This window comes from Balaenoptera acutorostrata, chromosome 15, assembly GCF_949987535.1.
Source record: "Balaenoptera acutorostrata chromosome 15, mBalAcu1.1, whole genome shotgun sequence".
In the NCBI taxonomy this organism is placed as follows: Eukaryota; Metazoa; Chordata; class Mammalia; order Artiodactyla; family Balaenopteridae; genus Balaenoptera; species Balaenoptera acutorostrata.
The window spans coordinates 43,651,143-43,670,643 of record NC_080078.1 but is presented as its reverse complement, the minus strand read 5'-3'; the positions used below and the strand labels follow the sequence as shown (position 1 = coordinate 43,670,643).

The following is a 19,501-nucleotide window of genomic DNA, read 5'->3' as shown; positions in this document are numbered from 1 at the left end:
TTAAAATCCAAGAAAAAGAGTGAAATGCAGTGGTCATTTTCCGAGATTAACAACTCCAGCAGGCTTGAGTGAAGCCCCAGATTTCTCTGCAGTAAAGATTTCTGGGAGTTCACTGTAAGGTCCAGAAGAGCAAATCTGGAGAGGCACTGTTTGTGCTCTGCACTTAAGGTTAAGAGGTTCATTTTATAGCTCTTTTTTGCACCTGTTGAATGGGTTTCTCCCCCCCACCCCCACCCCATATCCCTTCTCCTCTTCTCTCCCACCCCTTTCAACAGCATCATTTTTCTACCCTTAAGTGCCACTAAGGACAGTTATCCAGTGAACACAGACCCAGGGAAACATGTAATAGTGAAGCCAAATGCTTATGTTTTTCCCTGCAGTAGGGCAACATTTTTCATCTCTGATTTTCCTTGGCCAGATGGAAGATGTCATTCAGGGAACCCCAGGCATTTTGAAGATGAAAAGGAAGGTAGGGGGCCCGGCTCAGTGCTTATTAACCATAGAGGGAATTTGGTTCACTTCAAGAAATAGTAAAATAATGGCACAGGAGAGACAATGGCTCTTAATGAATTCATGTGAGTAAAGTGTGAGGTGACCAGTTTGGGGACATGCAGCCCCAAGGTCACCCTCTGGAGGAGAAAAATGGAACAATTGTTTTCTGTTACTACACAGTATTGACCTCCCTTTCCGGAATCACACAGGGCCACTCGGATATCACGTCCAACGTAGGATTACCTCTGTCTGAGTGCCTTGGCTGCCTTTTAAATAAGGTGGGTGACATGTGACACTGGAGTCCACAGTCAGGCTTGAGGTAGGAATAATCTCAGGTGCTCCTTCAGCCAGGTGAACTGTTCCACTTCCATCTCTGCCTCCCCTCCAAAAAAATCCCTCCCTAGGGGTCAGGAGGCTCCAGCCCTCAAATCCCACCGACCTGCAGGGTTGAACATCTTCAGCTTTCACATACCACCTTTCCTATTCACACCAAAGTCCCACGGGACGTATCAATCGCCTGGAAAATAAAACAGCCTCCCAGGCCCTATGAAAAAAAAAGGAACAGAAAGGCTACAGAAATAAATCCCAGAGGCTGCTCCTAATCCTGGACAGGTGGCACCTTGGCACAAGTGCATTGAAATCACTTTCTTCCTGGGCCGCAGAGCTGAATCCCTCTCCCAGAAAGACCAACACCCCTCAATCTGGAGGGGGGGAGTGTGGTGGGGGAGGAGCCAGGAGCCTGGGGCGAGAGGTCTGTGACCTCCCGCCGAGCCGTGCTATCGGCCTTGGATCGGCTATCTAGTGTAAACGCGGTTTCACACATAAATAACGTGCCACATCTGGCCCTTCGGTTTTATGGCGTCTTAGCGACCGAGCAATTTATAGATGGCGACCTTGTTAGGCAGCAGCCGGGCTCGCCGGGAGCTGCGAGGTCCGAGGCACCGCTGGGGACGCAGGAGGGGCGAGGGAGAGGAGAGTCCCTGGGTCCCAGATCTCCAGCTCCGAGGGGCGCTCAGGAGAGGGACCGACCCGCCTGTTTGGGGATGGGGCCGCAGCAAGGTGGCAGCGCCCCCTCCTTCCAAGCCGGCCATGTGGCAGCTGAAAGAGCCATCGAAGCCGAAGTGTGTTTGCGCTCATACCCAATTTATTACCGCTGAACATATGGCCAATATTTTGACTCACGTCAGTCGGGCAAGGAAAACAAACAGAGCGCGCGGCGCGGGGGAGCAGCCCCCTCCGCTGGGGCTGCGCGGCGGCCGCGGGGCCGGAGCCGGGAGGGTGGGGCCGCCGGGCACGGAGCCGGAGCCGGGAGGGGGAGGGCTCGCCGCGCCAGTGCCCCTGCGCCCGCGGCTCTGCAGCCGCCGGTGGCTCAGGATAAAGAGCGGCCGGGGATCTGCGCGCTCGCGGGCCGGGCCTCCCGGCGCAGCCGCGCTCCAGGTGAGCCTCCCGCTCGCGCGCGCGGCCGGGGGTGGTCGGGGGGCGCGGGGCGCGCGGCTGCGCGGGGAGACGTACAGGAGCCCAGCGTCACCCCCGGCTGTCGGGCGAGCACCGTCGCTACCCCGGCCCCAGACCCCGCGCGGGCATCTGCAGCTGCGGGGGACCGGAACGCGCTCCGGCCGGGGCCTTGCCGCGGGCCAGGGGAGAGGGGTCTCGGTGTCCCCCGCGCGTCCGCCTGTGCGGCCCCCTCTCGCGGCTCTCGCCTCAGCTCGGTCGCCCAGCCGCGGGGTCCGGAAGCAGCAGGTGGGCAAGTGCCGGGCGTCTCAGGTCCGCCGCCGGCTCCGCTGGTCACGAGGGGGGCGCTCGGGTTGGGACTAGGCCCCGCCCGCCGCGCCCGCGGCCCGGAAAAGTTTTACCTGCCTCCGAGGCCAGGTGCTCCCGCCGCCGCGCACTTTACCGCCCGCCGGGGAGCGGGACCGCCGGGACCGGCAGGTGCGGCTGGCGGGGATGGCGGGGAGGAGAGGCGCGGCGAGTTTCGGAGCCCCGCCCGGGAGGGCGCGTCGGAGGAGGGGCGCCGGGGAGGGGGGTCCGGGGAGGTGGGGGACTAGATAAAGGCGCGCCTGGAGATTCGGCGAGGCTGTCGCCGCAGCATCGGGAGTGGGAGGCGGAGCGGGCGCGCCGCGCGCCTCGGGCCCCTCCCCACCGTCGGCTCCGCAGGCTCCCGGGCCGCCGGGGCCGCTGCCGGGAAGGGATCGCCTCCGCCCCGCCTCCGCCGGGTAAGTCTCCCCGGTGTGCGCAGGGGTCGGCATGGGGCTGCAGGACGAGGCGATGTCCCCAAGGTAATTTGGAGATGGCGCCTAGCGGAGAAAGAGGTGCTCCTCGGGCGGAACTGGGCCACGAGGTGGGGGGTGAGGAGGAGGAGGAAGGCGAGGGGCGGGAGTCGCCGGCAGGAAGGACCAGGGCTGGGGGCCGAGCAGGGGTCGGGGGGTCTTTGGGGAGGCGGCTCAAGCCTGGACTTTGAGGGGACCGCGCCAGGCGCCAGACAGTTCTCATTTGTGTCAGTAGAGATCGCCAGAGGATCGGAAATGAGCCTCAGTGGGCTCTGCTGAGGCCCTGGTCTCCGAGGGGCGCCCCCTCTGCCCACCCCCCCATACACACACTCTGCAAGGAGGCCCTTTGGCGCGCCTCTCGCGCCTTCTCGATCGTGGTGGCGCTTGGGGGTGGGAAGGGGGCGTTGCGTCTGGAGGAAGGCTGTGCACCTCGGGTGCTCAGATTGGAGAAGTGAGAGGGAGAGCCCCAGGAACCCCCTCCCGCTGGTGCCCGAGGGCCTCGAGGGTCGGTTCCTCGCGCTCCAGGCACAACTCCCAGGTTCCGCGCAGGCTGGGAGCGCGGCCTCCCCGCGCCGACGAGCGCTACATGGCACAGAGCCCTCCGGGCCCAGCTCTAAGTGCTGAGTACTGACCCGTTGGGAGAGGCCGCTGGATTTTCGAAGTCTTGTAATGATTTTGTCACGTGTTAAGAAGTAAATTCAGATAAGAACGTGCTTTCGGCGCCCTGTTTCCTTGAGAAACCCAAATCTCCTGCATTGAAATCACCCTTATGGGGGGAAGGTCGAGCTTGGCTGGAAGAACGTTCCTGAAGGCAACACTGACGATGCGTAATCTCATTGTAACATATTTAATCATTAGAGAAGCGCGAACGAATAAAGCAAAGGGGTGAGCCCGGGGGGACGTGCCGTTTGGTTCCCCAATAAACCGGTGACAATGGATTGGCTGGGACGGGCTCATTTGCCCTAAGGGGGGCTTAGAGCTACGTTTTTAAAGAAAATATTGGAGGAAGGCCCTTTCCATTTTGCAGCGCGCCCCGAGCCACATTTCATGTTCAATTTAACATCCATGAAAGTTAAAAACGGCTTTTCTCGCCTTTTATTTTATTGGATGCATTTTCAAAGATCTCATTAAAGCGCATTTATCAAAGTCCTAACATATGTCCGCGGGGTCTTACACCCACACAATGAGGCTGATTAATAAAAAGAGAAATCCTAATTTCTATTACAATTTATGTCCTCAGGAAATGTCTGCCTTTTTTTTTTTTAAGCCAGATAATTGGTAAAGTGTTGTGTATTTCACCTTGAAGAAGAGTAGGGGGAGATAGCTCAGAAGGATGCCTGCGCCCTGCGCCCACAATTGCAGGGAGACTCCAGGCTCTAGGTCCCTAGATCAGTTCTCTCCATGGCTTTATAGAGTTCCTGGTGCTCCTGAGGAAGGGGGGAAGGGGGCAAGGGGGGGTCAGATACAGAATCTGAGCTCTGTCTCTGGGCCTGGAAAACTTCTCTGCCCAACATCTTCTTGGTGACTTGGGAGGATTGTCCTTCTGGGAGGTGCCCTCACTCTTACCTCCTGTGGTAAGAGTTAACACAATATGGAGCAAAGAAAGAGAAAACTCACCTTTGACTTGAACCCAAAGTGGACTGAGATTTCCTTTCCCTTCACACTAGTCCCTACTTTCTGGTCCATCTGTCCGCTGGCTGTGGGTGTCTCCTGCCAGAGATTTGCACCTGTTCTGATCTGGCCTCACTGATAGGGCTGTAGGCCTCCCCCATCCAGCCGCTCCATTCTGCTTCCCGCCCCCACAGCCTGCAGGGACTTCCAGGGACCTCGGCTTCCTTCGGGGGCAGAAGGTGATGCCAATTGGTGCCAGGATCCACCAGAGATGAGGCTGCCTTTCAGTTTTCTGGTTGGGAAAGGTCCCGCTTCAGGTGGTACCCTGGGCCACACTCCTCGATATCTTTCATCCGGCGGCCAGAGCTGACACTCCTGCTTCCAGCAGTCCCCGTTCCCCCACCTGGAGTTGAAGCTGCCATGGGATACCGTGGAGGAGTGCATCTTAAAGGTGGGCGTCTTTATCGCCAAGCTCGGGGACCAGATGGGGAGACATTTTCTGTCCCCGTTGATTTCGAGTGCATGCCACGCTCCGAGTCTTCAACCCGAGATAAAATAAACCTTCCCCCTCCAACAAAACCTTTGTGTCCAGCGCGGCTAATCCTTGCGGAGAAGGAAGGTGCAATGCGCTTTGTTTCTAGAGTGAATGAAGACAAACGCTTGCACCTTGGCGCTAACCAGACAATAAACTAATCCACTTGAAGGCTGTTATCTGAGATGGGATGTGCAGGGGGCCCGCTCAGCCATGTACTGTACCAGGAAAGGAGTTTCTTTTCAACCTCTTTTCATTCCAAAAAAGAAAGAAAAGAAATGAAGTCAAATTAGTATTTCCAAATAATGGGAAAGACCTTGTATTTTTAATGACTGGTCGCGCTTTTGTGGATGGGGAGGGTGAGGGGTGCTGCCTGGGGCTGCGAGGCTTTGGGCTCCTCAAGGCCACCCCCGTTTTAGAGTGGTCCTCAAGGTACCCCCCCCCCGGACTTTTTCTGCCCTAAACTCCTCTAGAGGAGGCACCTACCCAGCAAGCTCTCACCAGCCTGAAAGGAGAAGGATGTGAGCAGAGCGCCTCCCAAGAGGCCTTCAAGCCAAGAGGCCTTCTGAGATTGAGAGAGGAACGGGGATTGGGGGCGCTGGGGGCGCCCCACCAGCCCGCCTCACCCACGGGAACACCGAGCCAGGCTCCCACGCGTGGGGTGTGCCCAGGCCTCTCCTCACTTTCCCAAAGGACCTTCCTTTCCTGCCTTGTTGGCTGCTGTTCAGAGCTCACCCCTCCCCCAACAGGGGGCGTCAAACTGCGGTGCGCGGGCGCAAGGAGCTGGGGACCCGGGCGCACCAGGGCCGCCCCCGTGCTCCGGAGCTCAGAAAAGGCGCTCGTGTTTGAGCTACCTGCGAAAGTAAACAGGTAAACACTGGGCCGACTTGGAGGGCCACTTGTCCTGGAGTGGGGCCACTTACCCTGTGTACATTCGCCTCCCGCCCGGGCCTCCGGCGGTGGTTCACCTCCCCCGCGCCCTCTCCAGCGCCTGCGCTTCCGTCCCTCCGGAACCCCGAGCCGCAGGGAGGAGCTGAGCGGCCTGAGAAGCCTCCTAAGAAGGCTTCTTCCAGCCTGCGAGGAGGAAGATTGTCTTCCTCCTCTCCCCCACCTCCCCTCGGGACCTGCGACGGCCTCTGAGCTCGTCCCAAACGTGGGAAAAAGGGAGGTAGAGCTCGAGATTTGTAAGGAAGCTGGAGCCCCAGCGCCGAGCCTAAAGATCCGGGGCAGGGGACCTCTGGCTGCTCGGGTGACCCTGGCAGCGGTACTCGGTGGTTGTCGCACACCAAAGAGAGCTAAACATGTCTCCCTCTGGCCCAGACCAGCTGCCATCAAACATTCAGCACCGTCTCAACTTCTCCCCAAGTTCGCAGCAGAAGGCCCAAGGCTGAGCGCTCAGGACCTCCGCAACGCCGGCGGCAGAGCCCAGAGCCCAAACCCAAACAAACACGATGGAACCCAGGACATTGTCCTCTCCTGGCTGCAAGATGGAACCCGGAAAGAAGCTACTGAAGAATCCGGAGCTGGGGAGCCGTTCACATCCAAGCAGAGCTGAACTGGTGCCAGAGGACACGGATATGTTCAGAGCCGATAGGGTGGGGATAGCGGGGACATTAATAAGGACTCTGGAGGGGCCAGGGGCGTGGGGCGGGGCACTCTCGACCTGCTGGGTGTGCGGGATCTCGCCGAGCAGGAGACCCCTGGCTCGAAAAGACCAGGCTGTGGTGCTCCCAGCGAGACCTCTTGGGGAGCCCTCCGGATGCAATCACCTGTTTAATTTGTGTGTAAATGTTCATTTGGTGCCTGGCCCCGCTCTTCGGGTCGCGTGAGGTCTGGGAGACCCTGGAGCGTGCTTTGGGCACCGGACCTGTCCCCAGCCGCCAGCTGGTCCCCCGCCGGCCTCCCGGCGTCCGCAGGCCACTCCTGGGGGACTTGCATTTTATGATCTTCCTCTAACAAGCCGAGTTTCTCCCCTTCAATTACGGGCCTCCCGGTGGTCTCCCTGCGCCTTTTCAATTGCAAATGTCAGCGCTTTGGAAGCGGACTCGGGAACGGCACCAGCGACGGAGCGCTGGGCAAAATGGATTCGCGAGGTCCCAGGAGGGAGACACTGAGCACAGCGCATCGGGCTCCGCAGGGCGCTGAGCGTGGCTGCGGGAGGCCAGGCTGAGGCTCCCTCGGGCTCCCTCCCTGCTCCGCAGGCCCAAGGTCAGGGGCAGGATAAACTAGCAGGGGTGAGGGTGGAGGAGGGAGCAGAGACCCAGAACACGGCCTGTGCGGGTGGGGGAGTGTGGCCCCGCAAGTGCTCCAGCAAGGAAGGGGCCCCTGCGACCTGTGATGTGGGAGAACTCAGGCCCGTCGAGGCCGAGGGGCCGGCGCTGGGCGGAGCCCCGCCTCAGTGAACTGGGCCTGGGCCTCCTTCTCAGGGCGCGGTTGTCAGCGCTCCCGCTCCAGGATCAGTTTCCAGGAGGCTGGATCCCCCTGTAGGAAAACAGTTGTCTCCCAGGTGCTCTGCCCGACGTGCAGGCTCTCAGGGGCCGGGGAGGGGACATGACCCACTGCGGCAGTGCTGATGAGATGCTGGGAGAAAGGCCACTATGGGGGAAGGGAGAAGTTGGGAGTGAAGTGGAACTAGGTGGTTCCAAGACGAGGAACTGCGCAGGCTCCGTGGAGGGGTCTGGGGGCACCCCTCCCAAAGATGGATACGCAAAAGAGACACTTCTCGCCAAAGGGGACATCCCTCACCCAACCCAAGAATTGGCCTGGCCCAACCAGACTCATTTCTGGCCCTTCCTAGAGCCTACCCTGGTCCCCGAGAGACACCCCTCCCTTGGGACAGAGGAATAAGAGGAGTGACCAGGATGATTTTTTCTGCAAAAGCTTGGGTTGAGGAAATTTTCCTTGCCAGTTATTTATTTAGCAGCTGAGTAACAATGGCTTGGGTAGGCCCGACAGCCCCTGTTTCCAAACTCTGGGCCTCTGTGACTCCTGGAAACCCAACTTCCCTCCTCCGACTGGACGGGGCAGAGAGCTCCCGAGTGAGAGGGGGGAGGGAGAGGCAAGGCGGATGGAGGCTGGGAAAGGCAGACTGGAAAGAGAAAGGGGAAAAAAGGACGAAAAGTAATGGGTTCAAGGAACACGATTCAAACCAGTTTCTAATTCTTGCGGGGGGGAAAGGGGGAAAGAAAAGGGGGGAAGGAAGGGGGGAAGGAAGGGAAGGAAGGGGGGAGGAAGGGGGAAGGAAGGGGGAAAGGGCGGAAGGAGGGGGAGAAAAGAGAAAAGGAAAAGTAGGAGAAAGAGAGGAATGGGGAGCGTCGACATGAAGGGGTTTCCTTAATATTGTGGACGGATTCAGAAATGAATGAAGAGATAGTCCATTGAAAAGGGTTGAATGCCATGACAACTAGGAACAACCTTAGATTTATTCCAAACAGTTAGGACACATTGAAAGAGAGCGTCAATCATGTATTATTTCTCCACTGAAATAAATGCAAAAACCGAGCCGGGACAAAGGCTTCCAACGGGAGCGGGACATTTGTCTACATTTCGCTCATTGTCCGCAGCTTAGCAATCGGTTTGTATTTGTGTTTGCCCGGGTCCGACCACCCAGGACGCGCCGACGAGGGGCTCCCTCTAACCTGGGCCATTGTCACCCACGTCACATACTGGGGGCGAGGCAGCGAGGGCTGCAGAAAGCCGCCGAGCGGCTCGGGGAGAGGCGCCCTCGCCGGGCGCTGGTAACTCGGGGGCGGCCGGGGCGCGGCGGCCGCAGCTGAGAGCGGGGAGTACGGGCGCCCGCGCTGCGCTCGCCGGCGTGGAGGCGGCCCCAGCGGAGGGCTTGGGGGTGGGCAGACCCCGACCCCCGCCGCGGCCTTCTCCGTCCCTCCCCGCCCCCAGGCCAAGCAGCGTCCTGATGCTCCTCTGGGGCGGATGAGCATCAGGTAGCAAAGCTCCCTCGCGCAAAAAAAAAAAAAAAAAAAAAAAACTGGAAGGAGGGGCGGGAAGTGCGGCCTGGATTTTTCCTCGCCGGCGCCGAGGAGGAGGTGCCGTCCCGGGAAAGTGCAGTTCCCAGGCCGGCCCGGGGTTGGGACCCGCACACAAACCTCACGCAAGCTGGGAGCCTGGAGCGTGTCCTCAGAACTCGCCCCTGGTGCGTCCGAAAGGACTCCCTGGGGAGAAGAAAACTCCGGAGAGAACTCAGCAGCACCTCCCGCCCTGCGACCCCCTTCCCCGCGGTTTTCGGGGTCCTCACCCCGGCTGGAGACAGCGCCCCCGCCCCTCCCCCCTCCCCTCTACCCCTGCCCCACCCCACCCCGCTCTGCCACCGCTGGAGGCTGGAAAGGGAGGCATAATAGGGGGCAGGAAGGGCGCGGGGCCGCCTGCCCTTCCCTCCACCCGGAGAGCGCGGCCCGCGGGGCCCGGAGGCGGTGGGGCCGGGCCGATCGCGGCCCGAGGGAGACTTCCCCACCCCCACCGCCCCTCCCCGGGCGCCCGCAAAGCAGAAAGTGAACTGCGCGGTCCCGCTCAGCAGCACAGAGCTGGGGGGAGGGGGAGGGGAGGGGAGGCGGGGAGAAGGAAATAAATGTCTTTAGCAAATAAAGGGTGTCGGGGCGGGGGAGGTGGTGTCGCTTGGTGGTGGCTCCGGCCGGCCCCGAGCCGATTCCTCTCCTGGGTTTCGGGCTCTTTCGGCGTTTAACTAGAATCAATTACTTGCCTTGTCATTTCTAGTACTCATCCTTAAGCCTCAACCAAAATATTGACCTAGGAGGCTTACAGAAGTTGGGCTCTTGCCATTTGAACCGGATCTTGTTTAGGGAACGGCCAGCGATGGGAAGGAGAGATTTCCGCGGCTCAGCCTGCGCCCCCTCCCCCTTTTCCAAAGGCGCCACAAATCGCCAATTTTCCGGCTTGCTGGGGGCAGGCGCGCGGGGGCAAGGAGGTAGGAACCAGTGAATGTTAAGGAGGATTCTCTTTTTCTCTCCTCCTCCGGGTTTCTGTTTTGTTTTCTTTCCTCCTCCCCCGCTTTTTTTTAAAGATGCAATTTGTTAAAACTGCCCTTTCAAGTGTGTGGACTCGCGAGCGACGCGGTGGTCCTTTGTATGTAAATACTGGGTAAAAAAGGCTCGCCCCGTCTTTGCAATTAATTGACACGTTACACCTCTCATCTTGCTCTAGAGGGCCGTTGGCTGGGAGCGCGGAGCTCCCCAAAACCCACAATTTCACATCTGCAAATACAGTCTTCATCCACTTGACTTCCAAGACCCGCCCACACGTGTCCAACCTTTGCGTTTTAATGTCTCCCTCCCCCTTTTTTTCCACCCTTCTCTTGCTCCCCCTCCCTCCCTCCCTCTCTCTCTCTCCCTCCCCCCTCTTTCCCTCCCCCCTTTCCCTTCCCCTCCCTCTATCTTTCCCTCCCTCTCTTTCTCCCCCTCTTCCCCCCCTCTCCCCAGGTTCGTGAGTGGAGCCCAGCCTTATATGGACTGATCGCTCGGGCAATGGCCCATTTTTTCCTCGCCACCAGCCGCCACCGCGCGCTGAGCGGCCGCCGGAGCCGGAGCTGACGCCGCCTTGGCACCCCTCCTGGAGTTACAAACTCGGGCCGGGCCCGCAGCGCTGGCGCGCAGGCCGCCCGGCTCCCCGCGTCCATTTCCGCGTGCTTGCAGAGAAGACACAGGCAACGCCTTGGGCTTTTTCTTTCTTTCTTTCTTTCTTTTTCTCCCCTTTCCCAGAGTTTCTTTCTTTCTCTTAAACATAATAATCTCAATAATTAAAGCCCATCCCCCCTCCCCTCCCCCAACCCCTCTCCCCATACCCCCTCCCCCGCCCCTACTGAGAGCGCAACGAATTGACCAAGTGAAGCTACAACTTTGCGGCATAAATTGCGGGGTCCCGGCCATGTCGCTGACCAACACAAAGACGGGGTTTTCGGTCAAGGACATCTTGGACCTGCCGGACACCAACGATGAGGAGGGCTCGGTGGCCGAAGGGCCGGAGGAGGAGAGCGAGGGGCCGGAGCCCGCCAAGAGGGCCGGGCCGCTGGGGCAGGGCGCCCTGGACACGGTGCAGAGCCTGCCTCTGAAGAACCCCTTCTACGACAGCAGCGACAACCCGTACACGCGCTGGCTGGCCAGCACCGAGGGCCTCCAGTACTCCCGTAAGTAGCGAAACTTGGCCGCCGCGGCTGTGACCGCCTCTGTGACTGTGGCCGCAGCCCGGACCGCACGCCGGGGGTGGGGTGGGGGAGAAAAGGGATGGAGCCTTGTGAGCCAGATCCCTCACCCTACGCCCCCAGAAAGATGCCTAACGCTTGTTTGGGATGCTCTACCTCTTCCCTCTTCGTCAGACCCCCCTAGTCCGGGAAAGAGACTTGGTCTCATATTTTTTCCAAAGAGAGAAATTAGGAGGAAGGAGGGGAGGGGAATACCTCCCAAGGGCTGGTTACAGACGTCAACCAGAACTGACGGCTCCGGCCGGAGCCCCCCTCCCCCATTCCGACAGCCGGGAAGGACTGGCCTGGAGCACTGGAGCGAGCCAGCCTGCCTCGGGGTACGGGGAGAGGGTGGCCCGGGTATAAATAGCTCACCCTGCCCCCTGCACTTCATAGAGGACGCTTTGTGCGGTGCGGAGGGTGTCCAGAAAGTCGGAAAGCAGAAACGAAAGCCCCCAAAACCTGCCTTAAATGGCCGAGCCTATCAATGCCGGGATTGTGGGATTTTTCTCTTAAAAATCTGCCCACGTCTCTCCGGAGAGGAAACTGCTTAAGGGGGCCGGAGCCCTTAACCCGCGATGATCTCCTCCGCGCGCCACTCCCCCCCAAAATACGCACCCACACTGGGCGAACCCCTAGAAAGGAGAGCACCGAGCCCCTACTCCTGCCGCTTCTTCTCTTTCCCCGGGGCGGACACCGACGATTTCGTCAGGCGTGGAGCAGGGCGGGGGTCAGGGCGAAGGCAGCGGGGCCTGGCTGCGGGGCGCACAGGCCCGAGGGCGCACGGAGGATTCGGGGCGCGCGGGGTGGGGCCCGGCCGCGCGCGGCCTCCAGGCTCCTGATGGGCTTCTCTTTCCCCCAGTGCATGGGCTGGCAGCCGGCGCGGCGCCCCAGGACTCGAGTTCTAAGTCCCCGGAGCCCTCAGCCGACGAGTCACCGGACAATGACAAGGAGACCCCCGGCGGCGGAGGGGACGCCGGCAAGAAGCGGAAGCGGCGGGTGCTCTTCTCCAAGGCGCAGACCTACGAGCTGGAGCGGCGCTTCCGGCAGCAGCGCTACCTGTCGGCGCCAGAGCGCGAACACCTGGCCAGCCTCATCCGCCTCACGCCCACGCAGGTCAAGATCTGGTTCCAGAACCACCGCTACAAGATGAAGCGCGCCCGGGCAGAGAAAGGTATGGAGGTGACGCCCCTGCCCTCGCCGCGCCGGGTGGCCGTGCCCGTTTTGGTCAGGGACGGCAAACCGTGCCACGCGCTCAAAGCCCAGGACCTGGCAGCTGCCACCTTCCAGGCGGGCATCCCCTTTTCGGCCTACAGCGCGCAGTCTCTGCAACACATGCAGTACAACGCCCAGTACAGCTCGGCCGGCACCCCCCAGTACCCGACAGCACACCCCCTGGTCCAGGCCCAGCAGTGGACTTGGTGAGCGTCGCCCCTCCGAGACTCTCGGCCCCAGGCCCAGGCCCCACCCCAGCGGCGGAGGCGAGGAGGACTCGGCCCTTACAGTGGTTATTATATTATAATTATTATTATGGAGTCGAGTTGACTCTCGGCTCTGCTGGGGAGGCGCCAGGAGGTTGCCTGCACCTCCTTGGAGAGGCAGATTCCACCCCCCAGCTCCGCCTCATCCCTCTCTCCGTTTGAACCTTTGGAGACGGCTGAACCATAAGCCGTGTTTACAGAATGTTTGCGCAGCTTCGCTTCTCTGCCTCTCCCCGGGGACCGAATGGTCCCAGAGTTAACGTCCTCACCTGAGAAGGAGAAAAAGATCCCCCCGCCCCGCTTTTGTGAATTTTGTAAAATATGTTTGTGTGAGTAGCGATATTGTCAGCCGTCTTCTTCTGAAGCAAGTGGAGAACACTTTAAAAATATAGAGGATTTTTTTCTCCATTTTTTTTTAAATAAGAAAATGCTAAATATTTATGGCCATGTAAACGTTCTGACAACTGGTGGCAGATTTCGCTTTTCGTTGTAAATATCGGTGGTGATTGTTGCCAAAATGACCTTCAGGAAGGGCCTGTACCCCTCAGGGCCCAACTCCTTTCTTTGTGGTTTGTTTTGGTTTGCTTATATTTGGTTACCCCTGCTTTCTTATTTTCTTTTTTTATTTTGTTCAGTGCAAACATTTCTCAAATATTAAAAAGGAAAAATGTGTAGGCGAGCGAGAAGCCCCCTGCCCCATCCTCCGGGTCCTGAACCCCGGAACTTGGAGCTCAGCGGTTCCGTGCGGTTCCCCAAGAGCGCCGGGCGCTGAAAGCTTTCAATTTTTTTAAATAAGAATTTTAATAAAAATCCTGTGTTTAAAAAAACCAAGCCCGCCCCTCCCGTTTGTCTTACTTTGTCGCCCTGCGCCGGGCAGGAGGTCTCGGGCAAGCAGCCGGGCCAGGCCGCTGGCCGCGCTCTCCCCCGCGCATCCCTTGGGGGCCGGAGCACCCGGGGCGCTGGGGAGGCTTCCGGAACAGGCCTCTCCCGGGCGGGCGGGCCAGGCCCCGCGCCTCGGACCCCGGGCCCGCGCGGGAGCGCTGGGCCTCGGGCCTGCGAGCGGCTGACCCGCCGCCCGGGGTCGCTCGGCCTCTCCCAGCCTGTCTCCCGGCCTCACGCGCGGTCTGCATCCGGGCGGCAGCGCCCTGGCGCGGGAGGGAGAGTGACTTTGGAAAACGCAAAAGCGAGAAGAGCAAGCCCCCCTCGCTCGCCCAAATCTACGAGTGGCTCCTTCAGCCTGAGGAGCTGTTGAAGCCACTACACTCGATGACTTTCATTTTGTTGCATTTGATTTACCTCGTGCTAAGAAGGGGAGGGGGGCGCTGAGGTTGAGACTGGTCGGCTTCTCTCCCCACCCCCTTGCAAATCCGCGGCCGGGAGGCGGCCTAGACCTGGGCGCGGGGGCCGGGGGCGCGTTTCGGGGCGCTCCGAGCTTTGGCTACAAGGAGGGACGCGGGGACCCGGGCGCGGGAGACTACGGGGTGGGTGGAGGTGCTGCGGCCTCCCTGGGCTCCTCGGCCGAGGAGAGCCAGGGAGCGGGAGTCAGAGGCGATCCCTGCTAACCAAGCCTTCCTTCCATCCCCACCCTTTCCGAGTTTCCCGCCTCTGTCCCTGGACTGGGTGCCGCGCCTCGTCCCCTCCTAGCATCTGGCTGTGCGCGGTCCCCCAGGCCAGCTCTCTGGCGTGAAGCTGGGCGAATTGCTCGCTAGAAAGTAGTGGTCTGGGGGTGGAGTAGTGCGTCCCGGCCTCCTGGGCTGCGGTAAGGGGAGCGGGAAGTGAGCACACCGCCCTCGTTCGCCCCGGGGAGGGCGGACGGTCCTTCCCTGCTAGAGATCTGATCCCATCCCACCCTTGCCTCAGGGAGAGCTCCCTGGAGGACGCCGGCGCATACTTGCCCGCGCCGGGGAGCGTCTCAGAGGGCCCCGCGGACTTGGGGGTAGGGGCGCCTGTCTCCTCTATCTCGCGGATTTCCGAAAATACCCGGGGCTCTGCAGCTCAGACCGCGCTCGGAGACGCCTCGGGATTGAAAGTCGGCCCCATTCGGAAACTGTATCTCTGGTTTTCTCTCCAGCTCCACCTTCATGGCTGGGGGCGGGGGCGAGGAGGCCGAGCAAAGGGAGCGGTCCCAGCTGACTTTCTCGCTACCTCTAGTTGATGATCAGATTTAATTCAATATCTAAAGCAAACATGATTATCCGTGTGACCAAATCTGCGCGTCAATAGCACTCAGCGCCACACGCCCGGGGACGTGATTACACGTTACTCCCGCGTTGCGCAGCCGCCCCTGGATAATTGAGGGCGCTGGAGTCTTTCTAATATCCTCCTAAATGTCCTTTCATATCTCCAGGTTCGACTGGGTTTTTCCAGGTTTTCCTAAGTGCGGGAAAGTCTACCTTTGTTCCCCACACTAGCTTGGAAACGTTTGGAGTTTTATTTCTTGCTCTTTTCAAAGGCCAGGAGAATTCTCCCCAAATCGTGTGTCTGCAATAGCCGAATGCCCAACTTGCCCAGATACCAATCACTCAACATTCCTCTTGTAACTGCCCTCTACCCCCATCCGTCAGCAGGGAGGTGAGAGTTCCGAGCCTCTTGGAGTGGGGTTGTCACTAGGCCTGAGGCACAGCCCCAAGACTTGGTTGATTTTGACTGCTCCAGGACCCAAAACTTCCGGGGGCCAAAAATGATCGTAGGAGCGTCCCCCCGGCCTCCAGAGAGGAAGGAGGCAGCTTGGAAGGGCCAAATTCTCGCAGGCATCCACGTGTGCTCGTTGAGGGCGCGTTTGGGGTAGTGGCTAGGCCTACCGGCCTGCAGTCTGGGTGTGCGCGCCGGCGGCTGGGAGCCGGGGAGGTGGGCCCGACGCCCGCCTCTCTCTATCCTCGGGTCCCCATGGAGTCAATAAAAGCGCCCGCGGAGGCTGTGTGGCCCTAACCCCAGCGCCCTGGGAGCGCACCCGGCGCGGGGTCCGCTTCGGCAGTCTATCTTCGCCCAATCTACAGCGGGCCGCACAAAACGGCACAATGGGAGAGCTGGGAGCCAGGGATGTTAGAGGCGTGCATATTAAAAAGGGACAGAGAAAGGATCGCAGGGGACAGAGAGAGGGGAAGAGGGAGAAGGGGCCCACCCTCCGCCCCCCTCCGCCCCGCACCATTCAGCGCGCTTATCGCGGGCAGTGAATCCCGGAGTCAGGCAGAAGTCTCCTTGGGGTTTTGTTGGGCCTGTCACTGGGTCCCTTTGTCATCCGCGGGCTCCATGCTGGATTCCATATGGCCAGCTGGGCCGAGGGAGCGCGAGGAGGGAACCGCACAAAACCCAAATTGTGTCCGGCTTTCAAACCCTGTATTGTTGTCTGTGAAAGGAAGACGCATTAAAAATTCGTGCTATATCTATTGGGGAGGAGGCTGGAGGAGGGGAAAACAGCCACCCCTGTCTTTGATGGCTTCAGAGGGCTCTTGCCCCGCCTAGGCCCCGTGACACTCTGAGAGCTGGAGATCTCTCTTTCTCTTTCTGTCTCTGTCTCTGCTTCTGTCTCTTTACCAAATACTGGCTCTAAGCTGGGGCTCGGGTCTGCGAACGTCGGCGTTCAGGGTCGGGGCTCCTTGCGCGCACTTCGCTGTTCCTGCGCGCGCAGCTGGCGGCTAGGCCTCTCCTGTCTGTCTGGGAGCCCGGAGTAGAGGCCATCGGACCATGCCGGGCTCAGGAGGATACCGAGGTGCCCAGGGCCTGGGGGAAGCTCAGAGGCCGCGGGCTTCGCGGCTCCAGGGTAGATGAAAATACAGGCCCCTTGTTCCCGCACCGGATGCGTCTCGACGCCCGGGCGCGTGAAGCCAGCCCTCCCCGCACATCAGGAGCGGCTCAGGGACGCCGCGAGACCGCTCAGTCCGAGGCCCAGCTCGATTTCCGCCGCAGTCGGTTCTGAGGCCGCTTTCATCCAGCCGGACCCCTCGGTTACCAACCCCCTGTCATTCGAAATATGCGCGGGATCCCTCTGGTGCCTCGGTGCCTCGATGGGAAACCGGTTCAGAAACTTCTTTCACCACCAGCACCCCTGTGTTGGAGGAGAGAAGGACTTCCTCTTTAATTCTCAATGTCTCCTGCATCGTTTCGTTTGCAAAACAGGGAGAGAGCGGAACTTCCAAGGAATCTGCCCGGTTTTGCCTCACCTAAGCAAAGTTAGAGTGGTGGCCAGAGATCCTTTGGGTCATCCTCTCTCCTAAGAGCCGGGTCAGAAACTCCCAGAAGCATCCCTCAAACAAAAAAAAACCAAATACGTGTTAGACAAAAAGAGTTCTTGTTGAGGCTGGGCGCCATGGACATAGAAATAGAACCCATCAAGGGCCAGGTGGAAATTCCAGCTCATCCAAAACTTGGGCACCCCCTTTTTCCCTATTTTCTACAACTGCTGTCATGTTCAGTAGAATCAGCTAACTTGATAAGGGTAGGATCCCCCCATCTCCACGCTCCCCACCCCAGCCAAGGAAATAACGTCTTTTCCTTACCTATTGACTGTTGGGCTTAGTTGAGACCTGGTGTGGATTTCTCCAGCCTTTTCAAGAGCCTGGTCATTGAAAAGCTAATCCAATATTTACCGAGCATAAGGACAGTTCTCAGACGTATTTATTAAGGCCCAACAGTAAGTGATTACTTGGCCTGAAGACAAAGGCTACGGGAGGGGGTGTTGGGGCCACGAGATCCAGACCGGGTGGGGTCTCCCGGCCCAGAACTCAGAAACCAGGCGCCAGCTTGTGAGATGCCGAGGTTCCCCTCCCGTTCCTAGGTGGCGTGTGGATTAGATATTGTATTGGCCGGTATTTCAGGAAATATGTACTTGTGGCTTCCTGAGAGGCCGGGCGCAATGACACTCTAAACTGTGTCGATATATCATCTTTTATCCAGGATCTGCAAATAAACCCCTGATCCCCCAGCGCATTATAGCCGCCGCTATCTCTCCAAGGAAGCGATCTGAGTTTTATTGCCTTCACCAACGCCCCAATTCCTTCTCTCTCGCTCTCTCTCTCTCTCTCTCACACACACACACACACACACTTTCCTCTCCCATCCATCCTGTCTGGTTTTTAAAGACTTTTTTTTTTTCTTCCTCCCGGGGCATCATTATTAATGAAGAGGCGAATAGGCCTCGGCGCCGCCACCCGAACAAATCGAGAAATGCAGGCTCGCCGGCCGCCCGCCAGCGCAGGGAACCCGCAGACACTCGCGTGGCCCGCGCGCTGTCGCCGCCAGGAGGCGCCCCAGCCCCGCGCACCAGCTCCGCGGCGCGCCCAGCCTCGCCCCCTGGGAGAGCGCAGGGAGGCAGCTGCGCTCTCTAGGTCCCCGACCGCATTTCCACCGACGCGTGGCCCGGCCCGGTGAGGAGTCGGCAGCTCCGAACCAGGATTAGAGTGTGCAAGTCAGACGGCGGCAGGCACGGCAGGTACACGGGTGGCTTGTAAAGCGCGCGTCGATTGGGCCACCTGCATTAGCGGACACTCGTTTCCTCTATTGTAATTTCCCCTCCAGCCTTCACCCGCCAAGTACGTGCCACCTCCCGTCCCCGCCCCAGCTTTATCACATTTGGGCACAAACAACAGCAAACTGGTCCTGCTGTCCAGGCGCGCGCTGGCCACTGGGAGGGCTCCGCTACGGGCCCCAAGATGCGGTGTCCGCCACCCTGAGCGGTCCTTGCGCACGTGTCGGCCCCTGTGGGCAGTTCTGTAAGGGCGGGTGAGTGGGTGCCCAGGTGGTTCAGGGAATAAGAGAATGATGCCGAAGAGGGATTCCGATTTGGGTGTGGGGGGGTTACTAGGAAGGAGAGACCCTCACCTGTCGCCCACCACCGAGTCGGGGCCCCAGCTACTGCCGCTGGTCCTCGGTGCCCATCAGGTGCAGGTGCGGCCGACCGCAAAGGGAGGCTCTCTGTGAAGGGTGAGCCCTTCGCCCCGCGCGCCGCTCCCGGGCCGCGGACGAGCGGTGCAGTGGCGCCATCCGGCCACCAGGGGGAGCCGCCGCGCCGATGCCGGGCTTTGGGGTCCGAGCGAGGGAGGCAGGAAGATGGCCCACCCCAATTCAGAGCTTCCTGCACCGAGGCCTCGGCGGGGGCGCAGGTGTATCCGAGGGAGGAAAGGACGCCGTACTATGGATGCCTTGACCTCCACCCGCGCCCTGGTGCCTTTCTGAAGACTGGGTCTGGGGCAGAGGACTAGGGGCCGAACGGGTTAAATTCGTCAATGTCCGACCGTCGAAAATAGGGCCCGCCATTCCAGCTCGTTTCGTTGATTGTCCCGGGGAAGCCAGAGGTGAAACTGCCTCCCGGCAGAGGCGTTCGCGGCTCCACACGTGGATCCCTTTACTTTCTTACGCCCCCGCCTTCAACACCAGCTGGTGGGTGTCAGACTGGGGAGTCTGCAGTGTCCAGATTGTCCGCAGGGTGGCGCGATTGGATAAGAAAAGACCGCCGGCGGGCGCGGTCCTGAGTGACAGTCCAGGGAGTTCGGCTCGGACACATACGGGATTTGAGATGTCTGGGTGAGGAATCCTTTACACCAGGGCTGAGGGGTGTGTGTGTGTGTGTCTGTCTACTTATGTGGGAGAAGGCAGGACAGGTTGCTAAATCTTAATTCCAGAAAAATTAAAACTTTCTACCCTTGAACTTGGCACCTGGAGGGTGATGGAAGAGTCTAAGGTATCCACCCAGCCCAAGTCCTTTCTCCCCCTCCTCTGCGGGCTGGTGATGCTGCGCCGGTGTCACTGCCACCCCACAATCAAGACACAGAACATTTTCATCACCCCAAAATGTTCCCTCCTGCCCGAATGTTTATTGAAAGACCTAGGTGAAAAAAGCCCCATCCCTTTCCTTGCTGCTTGTTTCACCTGTGGTGTTCTTGCCTTCCTTCATAGAATGGTAGAAAGCAAGCCC

The 19,501-nt window shown here is 59.7% G+C and overlaps 1 protein-coding gene across 1 annotated transcript; it reads left to right on the top strand.

Annotated features, from left to right (window-relative positions):
* Positions 1–9,748: 9,748 nt before the first annotated feature.
* NKX2-2 (NK2 homeobox 2) lies at positions 9,749–13,365 on the top strand. The gene is made up of 3 exons (XM_007191881.2): positions 9,749–9,841; positions 10,353–11,056; positions 11,973–13,365. The coding sequence occupies exons 2-3, from the start codon at positions 10,798–10,800 to the stop codon at positions 12,533–12,535; spliced, it is 822 nt and encodes a 273-aa protein (XP_007191943.2). The 5' UTR covers positions 9,749–9,841; positions 10,353–10,797; the 3' UTR covers positions 12,536–13,365.
* The last annotated feature ends 6,136 nt before the right edge of the window (positions 13,366–19,501 follow it).

What these genes read in the sequence shown, in the direction of transcription:
- NKX2-2 (XM_007191881.2), top strand. Translation starts at nt 10,798, where the DNA reads ATGTCGCTGACCAACACAAAGACGGGGTTTTCGGTCAAGGACATCTTG. An exon ending in CGAGGGCCTCCAGTACTCCC is followed by an intron (nt 11,057 to 11,972) that starts GTAAGTAGCGAA and finishes TCTTTCCCCCAG; the next exon opens with TGCATGGGCTGGCAGCCGGC.